The following is a 15,378-nucleotide window of genomic DNA, read 5'->3' as shown; positions in this document are numbered from 1 at the left end:
GGTGTTTTTCCCCTTTTGCAGCAACCTTGGAAGCCAGTTGTTGAGCAAGGCAGAACTAAAAGTTGGAAGGAGCCAGGTTTTCTGAATCACTGCCTGAGGAATGCTGCTCTCTAAATATGAACATTTATGTTGGACTTTAGAGAAGTGAGAAGTTGATGAATGATCAGCCAGAGAAGCTAGCATTACCTCAACTAATACACTCGTTTTATTTTAAAATGTTTGAAAATACATAGCTTCAAATATGAAATATCACATTATCGGGCGCCTGGGTGGCTCAGTTGGTTAAGCGACTGCCTTTGGCTCAGGTCATGATCCTGGAGTCCCGGGATCAAGTCCCACATCGGGCTCCTTTCTCGGCGGGGAGTCTGCTTCTCCCTCTGCCCTTCCCCCCTCTCATGCTCTCTCTCTCTAATAAATAAATAAATAAATCTTAAAAAAAAATCACATTATCAAGACTAATAATGCTCTAAAAAATACTTGCTCAGGAGACTAATTATAAGATTTCAATTAAGATATCAGAAGCAGAAGTCCCAAAGCCATATCCAGGTTTATTTATTTATTGTCTATTTCCCTCACTAAAATGTAAGCTCTAGAAGAACATAGGGTTTATTTTTCTGTTTTGTTCATTGTCATATCTCCAGTATCTAGAACTGTACTTGACTCTTAGTGGGCACTCAATAAATATTTGCTTAAATTAATGAGTGTTGAATAAATAATGTTAGGAAGCCATACTGGTATAGTCTTTTTTTTCCTACAACAAAAGGCATTTCTCAATTTTATAAACAGATAAAACTGTTTCAGAACTGTGAAACTTCAACAAAATGACCTTAAGATTTAAAAATAAGTATCAAGGGCGCCTGGGTGGCTCAGTTGGTTAAGCGACTGCCTTCAGCTCAGGTCATGATCCCAGGGTCCTGGGATCGAGTCCCACATCGGGCTCCCTGCTCTGCGGGGAGCCTGCTTCTCCCTCTCCCACTCCCCCTGCTTGTGTTCCCTCTCTCGCTGTGTCTCTCTCTGTCAAATAAATAAATAAAATCTTTAAAAAATAAATAAATAAATAAATAAAAATAAAAATAAGTATCAACATTGTGATCAGCTGTCCAGATGACCTCACAGAATCAATGAAAAGCATTTATTTGCATCAAGATATTTTAATAAAGAATAAAGAATAAATCTCAATGGATTCCTAGCAGCCAGTGGATAACTTTACAAATTTGAAAAATTAGCTAAAAACAGTTTTCATGAATACAAGAAAAGGTAAAAACAAAACATAATCATCTTATTATTGTAATAGAATTACAAGTTTTCAGGTAACATGTGGTAATTTAGGCCAAAACATAAAAATCATAAAAAACAAATTATGCAAATATAAAAAAATCTCAATGTCAGAAAATGTTTGGCTCTTCAGAAAATAAAACATTTTTAAGTTGACTATAAATTTGATGTTATTAGGCTCCTTAATCACATTGATTTTCTGAAATTAAACAAATAGCTTTTCTGCATCCTTTAGTTTTTTTTTCCTATCCATTTTAGCAATTACAGCCCAACGATCTTCCCGCATTTTCCTCATAGCTCCAAACTTCAGCGTAGATCCAGGGGTTGTTAGAGACGAAGGGGTCTGAATACAAAATCAAATCAAAATATGTTTAATTTAAAAAGATAAAGTCCAGCTTTTGAAATTTGCTTTCTGAAGTAAAAATTTAAAGCTACCTTTAAAAAAAAATAAACTACCTTTTTTGGTGTTCTGACACAAAGATGAGAAGTTGTTGGATTATTAGTCTTGCATAATTTTTTCAATGTCTCTTCTTCTGAAACCATGCTCTTAAAGAAAAATACAAAATTATAATTTGGGGTCTGTCATCACTAATATTAAAATTTTGTCTACATATCACAGAGAGGAGGAGAAAGACAAGGAAGGAAAGGGAGGAAGAAAGGAGGTAAAAGAAGGGAGAGGAGAAAGAAGAGAGAAAAAAGAAGAAAAACTGAAGACAATGACAAAATACTCAATCTTCCAAACAAGGACATGGGTTTATATTCTATTAGCTATATTGTATTATATGAAATACTAATAACTATACTGTATTATATGAAATACAACATGTGTATGAATAGTACTTTTCTACTTCTACTTCAGTTTGTCTTTATACTACTTTTCCTTCCACTTTCCCTCCACCTATCTACTCAAACTCACACTTTAGCCTTATAATAAGCATGTATAATCCTATAAAAATTATGTTATCAACTATCGATTTATGGGTATTGTAATTCCCCCAAGTAATAAGAGCTAACACTTATTTAGTACTTTCTTTATGTTAGGTGCTGTTTTAAGCACTTCGCCTATTTTAATTAGTTTTAATCCTCACAATAATTTTAATAAATTAGGTATACCATTATTATCCCCTTTTAAAGGTGAAGAACTGAGACAAGAAATGTTACGTACTTTGCCTAAGATTACACAGCTAGTTAAGAGGTGGAGCCAGGATTCAAATCCAGATAGGCTGGCTCTAGAAATCCACTTTCTTAATGAATATGCTACACAGATTTAGTCTGGTAAGCAATCAGTTCACATTCCGTTCCTGCTCACTAAAGTCACATTTACAGAGGTCTCATGAATAAAAATATTCAAACAGATTTTCATGAACTCTAAGATTTTAGCAGAATTCAGTAAGTCATAACAAGCTGCCTTTTCAAATACACTCAGAACCACTATGTATCAACTGACCAGCTTTAAAAAGAAAAATTATTTTAAAATCTTGTAAACTACCATTAAAATTTTACTCAGTGCATAGTAACTATTCATTAATGACTGCCCATATAAAAATAATTAACCCAATTTAAAACACAACTGTATCTGTCCTTATAACTCTGCAACAATCATCTTCTCATGTGCTTATTGGCCATTTGTATATCCTCTTTGGAGAAAATGTCTATTCAAGTCCTTTGCCCATTTTTAAATCGGGTTGTATGGTTTTTGTTGTTGAGTTATGGGAGTTCTTTATGTATTCCATACATTTATCCCTTTTCAGATATCTGATTTGAAAATATTTTCTGCTATTCTTTAGCTTGTCTTTTGATTTTCTTAAAAAAGTCTTAATTTTGAAGTCAAATTTATCAGTTTTCTCTTTTCTTGCCTGTGCTTTTGGTGTCATACCCATGAGGCCCTTGCTAAATTTGAGGTCATGAAAATTTCCCCAATATTTTCTTCTGAGAGTTTCATAGTTCTACACTTAAGTTTTGGTTTTTGATCCATTTTGAGTCAATTTTTATATATGGTATAAAGAGTCCAACTTCATTCTTTTGCATGTGGATAACCAATATCCAGTTCTAACACCATTAGCTGGAAAAAAAAAATGTCCTTTCCCCCACTGAATGGCCTTGGCACTCTTGTCAAAAATCAACTGACTATATATGTGAGAATTTATTTCTGGGTTCCTTTATTCCATTGGTCTATATATCTGCCCTTATCCTAGTACTAATCTGTTTAAATTACTAGCTTTGTAGGAAGTTTCAAGGTCAAGAACTATGAGTCCTCCAACATTACCCTTCTTTTCCAAAAGTGTTTTAGCTATTTGGGGACCCTTGCAATTCTATATGAATTTTAGTATCAGATTTTCCATTTCTGCCAAAAAGCTGTTGGAATTTTGATAGAGATTGCACTGAATTTGTGGACTGCTTTGGGTAGTACTGACATTTTTTAAATTATGTTCAATTAGCCAGCATATAGGACATCTTAACATCCATAAACACAGAATATTTTCCTAATTCTTTAGGTCTTCTTTAATTTCCTTCAGCAATGTTTTGTAGTTTTCATTGTATTTCAATATTTCACCTTCTTGGTTGGGTTTGTTCCTAGATATTCTATTTGTTTAGATGATATCATATATGGATTGTTTTCTTAATTTTCCTTAATTTCCTTTTGGATTAATCATTGCTGGTATATAAAAACATAATCGATTCATGTGTTCTTATACCCCTCCACATTGCTGAATTCATTTGTTAGCTCTACTAGCCTTCTTGTGGAGTCTTCGTGATTTTCATTGGATAGGATTATGGCATCTGCAAATAGTTTTACCTCATTCTCATTTGTATGTCTGCTTTCTTTTTCTCTCCCTTTGTTTTTTGTCTAATAGTCTAATAGCTCTGGCTAGAACTTCCAGTACAATGCTGACTAGCAGTGGTGAAAGTGGACATCCTTGTCTGGTTCTTAACTTAAGGGGTAAGTTCTCAATCTTTCACCATTGAGCATGATTTAGCTGCAAGTTTTCATAAGTATTTTTTTATCATGCTGAGGAATTGTTCCTCTATTCCTAGCTTTATGAGTTTCTATCATGCAAAAATGTTGGATTTTGTCAAATGCTTTTTCTGTACTAATTGAGATGATCATATGGGATTTTTTCCCCTTCATTCTATTAATGGTGACATATTACATTGATTTTCTTATATTGAACCACCCTGGAATTTCTTGGGATAAATCCCACTTGGTCATGGTGAATAGCACTTTTAATATGATGTGGAATTTGACTTGCTAATATTTTGTTGAGGATTTTTACACTGACGTTCATAAAGGACAATGGTCTTTAATTTTCTTTTCTAGTAATGTCTTTATCTTACTTTGGTATCAAGGTAGTGCTGGCCTCATAGAATGAGTTATCAAGAGTTCTCGCTTCAATTTTTTGAAGTCTGAGAAGGTTAGGTCCTCAAATGTTTGATACAATCTATCAATGAAGCCATCTGGTCCAGGACTTTTCTTTGAGAGGTTTTTGATGACTAAGTCAAATTCTTTACTGACTATAGATAGGCTGTTGAGGTTTTATATTTCTTCTTGAATCAGTTTAAATTGGTGTGTTTCAGGGATTCTACCCATTTGTCCATTTCTTCTAAGTTATAAAATTTGTTAGCATATATTCACAGTATTTTTTTTATCTCTAAATAATTAGTAATAATATACCCACTTTGCATTTCTGATTCTAGTTACTCACATCTTCTTAGTCTAGCTAAAGATTTGTCAAATTTTTTTAATCTTTTCAAATAAATTTTGGTTTCATTGATTTTCTCTATTGTTTTCTATTCTCTAATTTGTTTATCTCCCCTTGAATCTTCATTATTTCCTTCCTCCTGCCTGCTTTGGGTTTAGTTTGCTCTTCTTTTTCTAGTCCATAAAGTGTAACGTTATTGATTTGAGATCTTTCTTTTTTAATGTAGGAATTTGGAGCTATACATTTCCCTCTGAGCTTTTGCTGTAACACATAAGTTTTGGTATATTGTATTTTCATTTTTATTCATATCTAAGTCTTAATTTCCCTTGTGATTTCTTCTTTGATCCACTAGTTGATTAAAAGTGTGTTAATTTCAGGATGCCTAGGTGGCTCAGTTAGGCATCTGACTCTTGTTTCGGCTCAGATCTCAGGGTCCTGGGATCAAACCCCACATCAGGCTCCCTGCTCAGCAGGGAGTGTGTTTCTCCCTTCACCCTCTGCCTCCTACCCCCTCCTGCCCATGCTGTCTTTCTCTCTGTCAATCGAATAAATAAAATTTTTAAAAAAGAAACTTAGACATGTGAATCTTATAACTGAATATATCTGCAAATCAGATTATTCCCTTTCCCCAGGGTTTGCTGTAGTGAGTTAGTTTTGTTTTGCTTTATGTTGTACAAGTTTCTGTGCCAGGGACTGGCCTGGGTTAAAAATTTGAGATCTTCTTAGGTTTTTTGTGAGCCTGTCTTTCCATGGGCATGTGCAGTGCTTTTAAATATCCCAAAAATGTGATTGCTCTTGATGTCCTAGTTCTTAAAATGTCTGATCCTCCAAAGAAGAAAAGTGAAAAAAAAAATAGGTACAATTCATTTAAATCCTCTGTAAGACACTTTCTGCCAGTGAGGGTTGAAATAGTGGCAGCCAGTTTCTGTGCCTGCACAGTGATGAGAAGCAGCAATGATAATACAGAGCACTGAATCTTGATACTCAGAGAAAAAGTCCGTATTGCTCACCGTGGCTACAGCAAGACATGAGCATGGCTGCCTGCCACAGGACTATGGATTGGATGACAGGTAGTCACTACCATTCTTAAGGCTGAAATTGACCAAAATTAACTGAAGTTGCAAGCATTCAAATAGTCTCCAGAGTTCCAAAATAGTTACTTCAGAGAGTTTCTGCAAGTACAATTGCTGTTTAGGTAGAGAAATAAATTTGTGGTATTTCCTACTCCCCCATCTTCTCTAAGGTTACTCTAGACAATCCATTTTTAAATCTAACTTTTTATAATTATTTGAATGTTCACCAAAATTTAAATGCAACAATAAGAAAACTACAAAAATAGTAACTTCAAATGATAACTATAACCAAATAAATGGACTGTGAAGTGTCTTTTTAGGCAAGTATAAATAGTTGTGCATACTTATATAATACTATAGTATATTTACTGTGTTACAACGTTGTGATGCTCCTTTTAAAAATGAAACCATGAATCATTCTGAATCTCAGCTAAGAAACTGGCCTAAATTCACACTGCTAGAAAAATAGTATGGATTCCAACCCTGGACTGTCTAATTCCAGAGTCTTTCTACTAATTCTCCTTACATTTCTATATATCTGGACTTCAGTTTGAGCTGGCAGTTATTATGTATAATGACTTACATAGGCTATGGAGCTAAACTGTGTTCCAATTTTTCTCCATGCCTTACTAGCTATGTGATCTTGGGCAAGGTACCTGTGTGACTTAGCTTTCTCATCTGTAAAATGAAAATATCAACATTGTGTACACTTCTAATATGAGATTGTTCTAAAAAATAATCTATATAGTCTTTGCAAAAGTGCTTGGTTCAGAGTTTTAATCATTAAAATGTTAACCATCCTCTATAAAACAAAGAGATACTTAGGTAGGGATTCTATAAATTAACTTCAATAATTAGAGTTTTAAGACTTCAGCTCCTCATTATTCCAGAACAAATGAAAACAGAGGGTCCCAAAGCAGTAAAAAAGCTTGAAGGATCGCAAAAGATATAAGTGGCAATAATGAAACAAAGTAGTGCCTTTAACTGGAATTTTGTAATTAAGAATCTTTGGTATATTGTTCATTTTGTGTGATGAGGTTTGTTTTTAAATTAAATGAATCTAAATTTAATTATTCTCAATAAATCAATATTATTACTTTAGAAAATACTGGTATGTGTGGATACACTCATGGCAGGGAATAATTAGTAATACAAACTGCTAGGGATAATATCTTCCTTAAACAACTCATCTTTAATACATTAACTCTTTAAGAATGATAAAAATATTATACTTGTCAACCAATACCTTGATATAGATTTCAACCAATATATAAAATAAGGAACATGTATAATACATAAAATCAAGAGGGTCCCTAAATAACAAATTTAGCCATAGCAAGATTCACCTAACCAATATTTATTAGGAAGGAAGGAAGGAAGGAAGGAAAGAAAGAAAAAAGAAAAGAAAAGAAAGGGAAGGAGAGAGAAAAAAGAAAGACAAAAAGAAAAAGAAAGAAACGAAAAAAGAAAAAGAGTATGTGGTAAAAACTCCTTTATAACACTCTGCTGGAAAACAAGATGGTTTAATCATCTCATGTTCCAACTATGTTACATCAAGTATTTCAAAATGCCATGTTTTCTGAAGTTAGATTATTTAAACCCTATTTCTCCAAAATGCTGCAAAAGCATAGGGTTCTGTGTTATATAGAGTTCTATATTTTCATATGCAATGGTAAGTACTATGTGTATATATTATACATATACATTAAAAAATAATGTGTAAAAATAATAATGTAAACAAGTAATAAATACTGATTTGTGGTGTTTTTACCAAAAGATCAGTCGTTTCTGAGCTATCCGAATTAATATCAAACTCAAAGACCATTTTTCTCTTTTTATTACTTTCTTCCATGGGTACATTCTTGTTTTCTCTTTGCTGAATTTTTAGTTTCGTTGGTGTCTTCACAGTATATGCCTATCCAAAAAGAAAAACAACATATTATCCCATCAAAAAAAACCTATATTATTAATAAACGCAAGTTGAATCTTCAGTAATAACTCTCCATTATTAGTGGGATGTAGAGACTTTTTATAAGAATTTCATTCAGATATTTTTGATACTAAAACTTCTTTCTTCAAACAATTTATAATAGTGGACTTTTTCTTTGCCCTTCCCTTCTACTTACTGAATAAAATAATGGCAGGAGAGAGGTGGGGAGACGGACTCTCCAGCATCAGCAGTCAACAATCTTAAGAAAAGAGGGACTTTGATTTTTCTAACAATAATTAAGACCAAAGAACTGAATGAGCTTTGCTCTTTCTACAAAAATCCTTACGGATTTATGAGAAATTAGGTATGCTTATATTTTGTTCATAAAGTAATTCACATTAGTCAATGTTTAGTATTCCATATTACCCTGTAAGTTTTATAATTTTTTTAAAGTATCTTTAAAAAGTTAGGGCAGTGACATCAGCAAAAATGGCAGAGTAAGGTATTCCAAAAATTTGCTCTTTCATAAAGCAATAAAAATACTAGTAAAATGGTCAAAGTCAGCTTTTTCAGAACTCTGGAAATTAACCAAAAGCTTGCCACAAACTGTAGTGCTTATTTTTTTTTTAATGGCTGAACCTCTGTAAGAACAGCAAGCTTTGTGGTGTTTTAACTTTTCTTTATCCCAGCCCCCATGCTCTATGTTACCCTTAAAAAAATAACATCCCACACTCTTGGTCCAGCCTGAGACCACTAGATAGAGCAGAACAGAATTGAGAGCTCTTTCAAAGCTTTATTCCCAAAAAGTTGTCATTATTTTAACTGTCTAGTGGTTCTCTGAAAGACCTCACTTACAAGGCTGTCTGTATTTAACCTGACTTAGAGCTCATTCAGTACAAAAAGCTTTCTTCTTGGTGTGAAGTACAGCACAGAATTTGTCAAAACAATTATAGGCAAGTGTTTTAACTTTGCATCTCCATGAGGCAATAATTTTAACAGGGCAAATGACAGACTAATCAAAAACTTCAAAAGAACAGGTAGGAAATGAGACATCCACAGGGGCTTTGAAAAGCTCTGACATTAATGGAAAAAATAAAATAAAATCTACAGTTAAAAGTGATGTACCAATGTATGTTTCCTAGTTTTGACAAATGTACATGGTAATGTAAGATGTTAACAATGTGGAAAATTGGGTGATAGATATAAAGGAATTCTCTATACTACCTTTGCAACTTTTCTATAAATCTAAAATTATGGTAAAAAAATGTTCTTTTTAAAAAAAGTAAGGTCACCACATCCATGAGAATAGCTAAAATCAAAAAGATAAAAAAATACCATGTGGTGGCAAGGATGTGGAGCAACTAGAACTCTCATTCACTGCCAGCTAGGATGTAAAATTGACGTAATGAATTTTTTGAAAAACATGACTGGCAGTGTGATACAATAAGAAATATATATTTAGTCTTTGTCCCTGGTTCCTGACACAGAACTTCTAAAACCCATGTAATTTCCTGAGTAATAGGGGTGATCAGGGCATCTTTTGGTACAATATTCGGTCTTTGTCTCCCTGTGTTAGGAGTCTTTTGTTATTCAAAATAAGCTCCTTTCAACTGGACCAGAGTTAATGCTAATGAAATAACTGGCAGTAAAGGTCTCCTAGATAACTTCAGGATGCTGCCTGGTCACCAGAAAAACCAAGGCTTGATTAGAAGTTTGTAACCCTTTCAGCTACACCCCTTGACCTCCTGGGAGGGGAGAGGGTTTGGAAATTGAGTTAAACACCAATGGCCAATGATTTAACCAGTCATGCTAGGTGATGAAACCTCCCTAAAAACCCCTAAATGATGGGGTTCTGAGAATTTACATGTTGGCAAATACACAGAGGTACTGAAAGGGTGGTACTCCTGAAGAAAGCATGGAAGTTCTATACCCCCTCCCTCACACCTTGCCCTATTTATCTTTTCCATTTGGCTGTTTTTGAGTTGTATCCTTTATAATAAACTGGTAATAGTAAGTAAAGGAATGTCCTGAGTTCTGAGAATCATTCTAGCAAATTAGCAGACCTAAGGAGGGGGGTTATGGGAACCCCAATTTAGAGCCGGTTGGTCAGTAGTACAACAAGGGGCAAACCAGGATTGTAACTAGTGTCTGAAGTGGAAGCAGTCTTGTGGGACTGAACCCTTAACCTGTAGGGTCTACATTAACTCCAGGTAGTGTCAGAATTTAATCAAGTTGTAGGACAACTAGGTGGTGTCTGGAGAATCAGAGAACTGGCATGGGAAAAAAAATCAAACCACATGTTTCATATCACAGTAAAAAAAAACAGCTCAGGCAGTATCTACTAAAATGGAACATATTATACATAACCCTATAACCCAGCAATTTCATTCCTAAAGACATACCCAACCAAAATGCATACAGGTCAAATACCAGAATTTTTATAGCAAGACTATGCATAAAAGCCCAGTCTGGAAACTACTCAAAGTCCACTAACAATATAATAGATAAATAAACTATGGTACATCACACAATGGAATACTATATAGAAATATAAACGGAAAATCTACAACTTCAAGCAACAATATGGATAAGTCCCACAAACATAATATTAAGTGAAAAAAGTCAAAACAAAAATAATGATTCTATTTATAGAAAATTCAAAAACAGGGAAAAGAGAAAATACAAAAACAGGTACATCTAATATTAGAGTTGGAGCAGTATCTGGCCTTGGGGGAGAAGCCAGTGACAAAAAGGGAGGCAAGGTGATAGTAACATTCTGTGCTTTAATCTGAATGCTGGTTATAAAGTCATGTTTAGTTTGTGAAGAATCATCAAGTTGCATAATTAAGATCTGTGCATTTTTCTTGCATATATTTCAATATAAAGTTTTTTTTAAGTAAGGTCATTCTATACAAAGATCACTTCATATTCTGTATAAATACAACAAAATAATTTTATGTAAAAGCCTCTTTAAGTTATGTAGTTTACTAATTTTCATAATTTCCACAGTGTGGATAATATTGTATACATAATAGGATGTGAGAGAGACTCTTCCTTTTGCTCTGGAATTGTCAACTGGGGCACAAAGCTGCAGAAAAAAAATGTTAGAAACCCATATTCTAAAGAAAGCAACCTATGGTTAAAGCCAGATCCTTCTCTAGGGCTTATTAAAAAGTGGTTAAACTGGCCCTACAATCACCAAACACCTCCTTTCTTCCCAGTTATTTTAAGAAAATTGGAAGGGAAAGGCATCAAATTTCAGCTTAGAGGGATAGAGAGAGGTCGAAATATTTTTCCCTTCAATTTCCAAGGCAGGTGAGGAGACAACTCTTAACAGCAGCCTAACAAAAAATAGGGGTGCCTTCAAGAAGGATTGGCATCTCATTCCCTCACTAGATATAAATTTAGGAAGAAATTTTATCTGTCTTTGTGTCTGGCTGGATAGTTTAGAGTAAAAAGAAATTAGAGAGAGATGGATGGTGGGAGGTGGGGTCAGAAATGTAGCATTCCGTACTGCTGTTTAGCATGGAAATGTTGAATGAATTCCCCATGGATTAAGTGAACATGTGAAAATAGCTAGTAATTGAGCCATCTTCGTGGTGGCACCTGATCCACCGAGCGCTGACTGCTAAGTAAAGGACTCTAGCAACAAGATGATACAAAGTAAACAGCAAACGGTAGTAACTGGAGTGATACTGAAAAATGTTAAGTCAGAATCGGATTTCCCACATCAGGGAATGCCATCAGGTGAGTGACAGAAAGTTATGGAATCTGCCCAAAATGTCATTAAGTTGTGGACAGTGATATTAAAAAACAAAACAAAACAAAAACACTATTTCATGCTGGTATCACAAAAATTGAATTGGTTTTATATTTATATGTGTGATATCAGATACATGGTATATGATACCAGAATCTTCTTTAACTAAAAAAATTATGACCTTCTTAGAAACTTTAGCAACCAACCTTTGGTAATGGTGTAGATAAAGTACTTTTGGCAGATGTCCATAAATAGTCCCTTTTATCTTTGGATTTACCATGGTCAGCTGATGTGAAGTTTCGAGATATATTTTGTGAAGGAGCTGCTTTAGAATCAAATTTCCAATAATGAGTTTCAGGTGTTTCCAATAAAGGTGTCGGTATTTTCTATATTGAACAACAAAAGGAAATAAAATCATCACTACGTCATTTTAATTAAAGTGCAGCAATTAGTAGAAATAACACTGGAATAAACTAGAATTTATCCTCAAATTTATTATTAATTAGATAACTTTGAATAAATTATCCTTATCTTGTCACTTTATTTCCCCATTGAAGATGAAAATGGTATCTGCCTTTCTGTCTTCACAGAGCTGCTATGAAAAGAAATAAAATGTCTCAACTCTCTAACTGACTAAAAGTTGACGATTTGCTGAAGAGAAAAATCTCTATTCCTGCTGGCAAAGAGCCTTTCTTTGTGGTTCATTACAATAGTCTAAAAGCCAGAGGGCAGTTTATTCTCATTTTTATCCATTCTCTTTTATGCTTTCGTATTTCCTCTCTCTCATCTATAAAAATATCAGCCTTTTCCTATCCACCAGGCTTACTCCCCACCAAAAAAAAAAAAGAAAGAAAAGAAAGGAATATAGCGAAGAAAAATAATAAAAGAACCAGAAAAAATTTCCAGGAGGAGAAAAATGACTGTTGTCCTCAATTCTGAAGATAAACAAATTACAAATTTACTCTAAATACTTAGACTTTATTTCAACTCAATTTCTTCCATTTTCTTTCTCTCTACCTTTATATGTATCTTCCTTTCAGACCTGACCTATCTTTCTAATAAAAGTTCATAATAACCGCTTTAGTGGAATTGTGTTAGCTGCTTTCTAATTTTATCACTTTCTTTGATCACCACCATCTCCATGAATACAATCGTGGCAATTACAAGAAAAAAATGGAACACGCGTGCACACACACATACACATACACACACAGAGCTATTCTCAAAAGTTCAATGGTTAAATCTGCAGTAAATTTAAGTTAGGAGGCTACAGAATGCAGGATTAAGAGGTAACCATATGTGCTATAAAAACACGGACTAATTGATGGATGAATAGACAAGGAAGATGTGGTATACACACACACAGAAGAATATTACACAACTGTAAAAAAAAGGATGAGACTGTGCCATCTGAGACACCATGGATGGACCTCAAGGGTATTATGCCCAAGTGAAATAAGTAAGACTGAGAAAGACAAATACCATATGATTTCACTCATGTGGAATCCAAAAAAATGGTTAAGTGAATAAACAAACAAAAAAGCAGAATCAGACCTATAAATGCACAGAACAAACTGATAGTTGTCAGATGTGGGGAAGATGGGCAAAACAGCTGAAGGGAAATGGGAAATATAGGCTTCCAGTTAGGGAATGAATAAATCATGGGAATAAAAGGCACAGCATAAGGAAAACAGTCAATGATATTGTAATAGCAATGTAACAGGACAGAAGATCAGCATAATGTACAAACTTGTTGACTCACTATGTTGTACACCTGAACTTATGTAACACTGTGTGTGTGTGTGTGTGTGTGTGTGTATAACAATCATTGGACCAGGAGTCAAGTAATAGGCTCTTTTCTCCTGGATCTTATACTCTCTTGCTGGGTGATATTAAGTAATCTCCAAGTATCTCTAGGCTTAAATTTATCCATCTATATAATCAAGGGACTAAAAGATGATTTGTAAGTTTCTGCCCAGTTCTAGTGATCTCAGTTCATAATCCTCTTTCCAGCAGGTATAAATTTTGGTAGCATTTTTTCACACAGTTGTGTTTCTGTATTCTCCTTCCTATATATTTCTACATCATAGGTGATAATACAATTTTGATGAAAGCAAATTTTTTCTGCTGTTTTCATGGACAAATTTTTCTCTCCTCAAAAGCCTGAGAATGACAACTACACCATCTTGTGGCCAAGTCTGGGAATTTAACACTTCAGCCCACTTGAAAGAAAATGCACCCCATTTCTAGAATACAGAAATAAACCTCTTCATAATAAGTCATAGAAATGCATGTACTTTCCTACAAGTCACATTCTTTTCTGCATTTTACACTTCCAGTGATGCATGTACAAGCATATCTCATTTCATTGCACTTCATTTTATTGCACTTCACAGATGCTGTGTTGTTTGGTGTTTTTGGTTTTTGCAAATTGGAAGGTTTGTGGCAACCCTGATCCAGGCAAGTCTATCGGCACCATTTTTCCAACAGCATTTGCTCGCTTAGTGTCACTTGTGTCAATAACCCTACAATGGCTTCTATGTGTCCAAGTGAAAAAAAAGTCACCCATCTCTCACTTTAAATCAAAAGCTAGAAATGATTGAGCTTAGAGAGACAGGTTTTATTTATTTGACAGAGAGAGAAAGAACACAAGCAGGCAGAGTGGCAGGCAGAGGGAGAGGGAGAAGCAGACTCCCCGCTGAGCAGGGAGCCGGATGCGGGGCTCGATCCCAGGACTTTGGGATCAAGACCAGAGCCGAAGGTAGATGCCTAACCGACTAAACCACCCAAGCACCCCACATCTTGGTAATTCTTACAATATTTCAAATTTCTGCATTATTATTATTATATTTGTTATAGTCATCAGTGATTGGTGATCTTTGATGTTACTATTGTTTAGGGACACCATGAACCACATCCATATAAGATGGCAAACTTAACTTAAATGCTTTATGTGTTCTGGCTGCTCCACTGACATACTATTCTCCATCTTTCTCCCTTTCCTTGAGCCTCCCTATTCCCTGAGACAAAACAAAACTGAAATTAGGCCAGTCAATAACCCTACAATGGCTTCTATGTGTCCAAGTGAAAAAAAGTCACCCGTCTCTCACTTTAAATCAAAAGCTAGAAATGATTGAGCTTAGAGAGAGGAAGGCATGTTGAAAGCTGAGGTAGGCCAAAAGCTAGGCCTCTTGCACCAACCACTTAGCCAAGTTGTGAATGCAAAGGAAAAGTTCTTGAAGGATACTAAAAGTACTACTTCCAGTGGGCACACAAATAAGAAAGTGAAACAGCCTTTACTGATATGGAGAAAGTTTTAGTGGTCTTGATATAAGATCAAACCAGTCATAATTCTACGTTAAGCCAAAACCTAATCCGGAGCAAGGCCCTAACTCTCTTCAATTCTGTGAAGGCGGAGAGAGGTGAGAAGCTGCAGAAGAAAAGTCTGAAGCTAGCAGAGGTTGGTTCATGAGATTTAAGGAAAGAAGCCGTTTCCATAACATAAAAGTGCAAGGTGAGGAGTGCCTGGGTGCCTCAGTCTTAGGTTAAGCATCTGCTTTGGCTCAGGTCATGATCCCAAGATCCTGCGATCCAGCCCCTAGTCAGGCTCCCTGCTCAGCGGGGAATCTGCTTCTCCCT

General features: G+C 34.8%; 1 protein-coding gene across 2 annotated transcripts in view; it reads right to left on the bottom strand.

Annotated features, from left to right (window-relative positions):
* Nucleotides 1-1,394: 1,394 nt before the first annotated feature.
* Nucleotides 1,395-15,378, bottom strand: part of SYCP1 (synaptonemal complex protein 1) — a 143,848-nt gene continuing 129,864 nt past the window's right edge. The window contains exons 28-31 of one of the 2 annotated variants that reach the window (XM_021690082.1): nucleotides 11,946-12,125; nucleotides 7,821-7,964; nucleotides 1,732-1,821; nucleotides 1,395-1,618 (exon numbers count right to left, since the gene is read on the bottom strand). In XM_021690082.1, the coding sequence (XP_021545757.1) occupies nucleotides 1,481-1,618; nucleotides 1,732-1,821; nucleotides 7,821-7,964; nucleotides 11,946-12,125 (552 nt within the window). In that variant the 3' untranslated portion in view covers nucleotides 1,395-1,480. The remainder of the gene's footprint in view (nucleotides 1,619-1,731; nucleotides 1,822-7,820; nucleotides 7,965-11,945; nucleotides 12,126-15,378) is intronic. The other variant, XM_021690083.1, reaches the window with a different exon arrangement.

The sequence above is a fragment of the Neomonachus schauinslandi genome, chromosome 4 (genome assembly GCF_002201575.2).
Source record: "Neomonachus schauinslandi chromosome 4, ASM220157v2, whole genome shotgun sequence".
NCBI lineage: Eukaryota > Metazoa > Chordata > Mammalia > Carnivora > Phocidae > Neomonachus > Neomonachus schauinslandi.
Note: the sequence above shows the minus strand (reverse complement) of the source record. Positions and strands in the feature narration are given on the sequence as shown.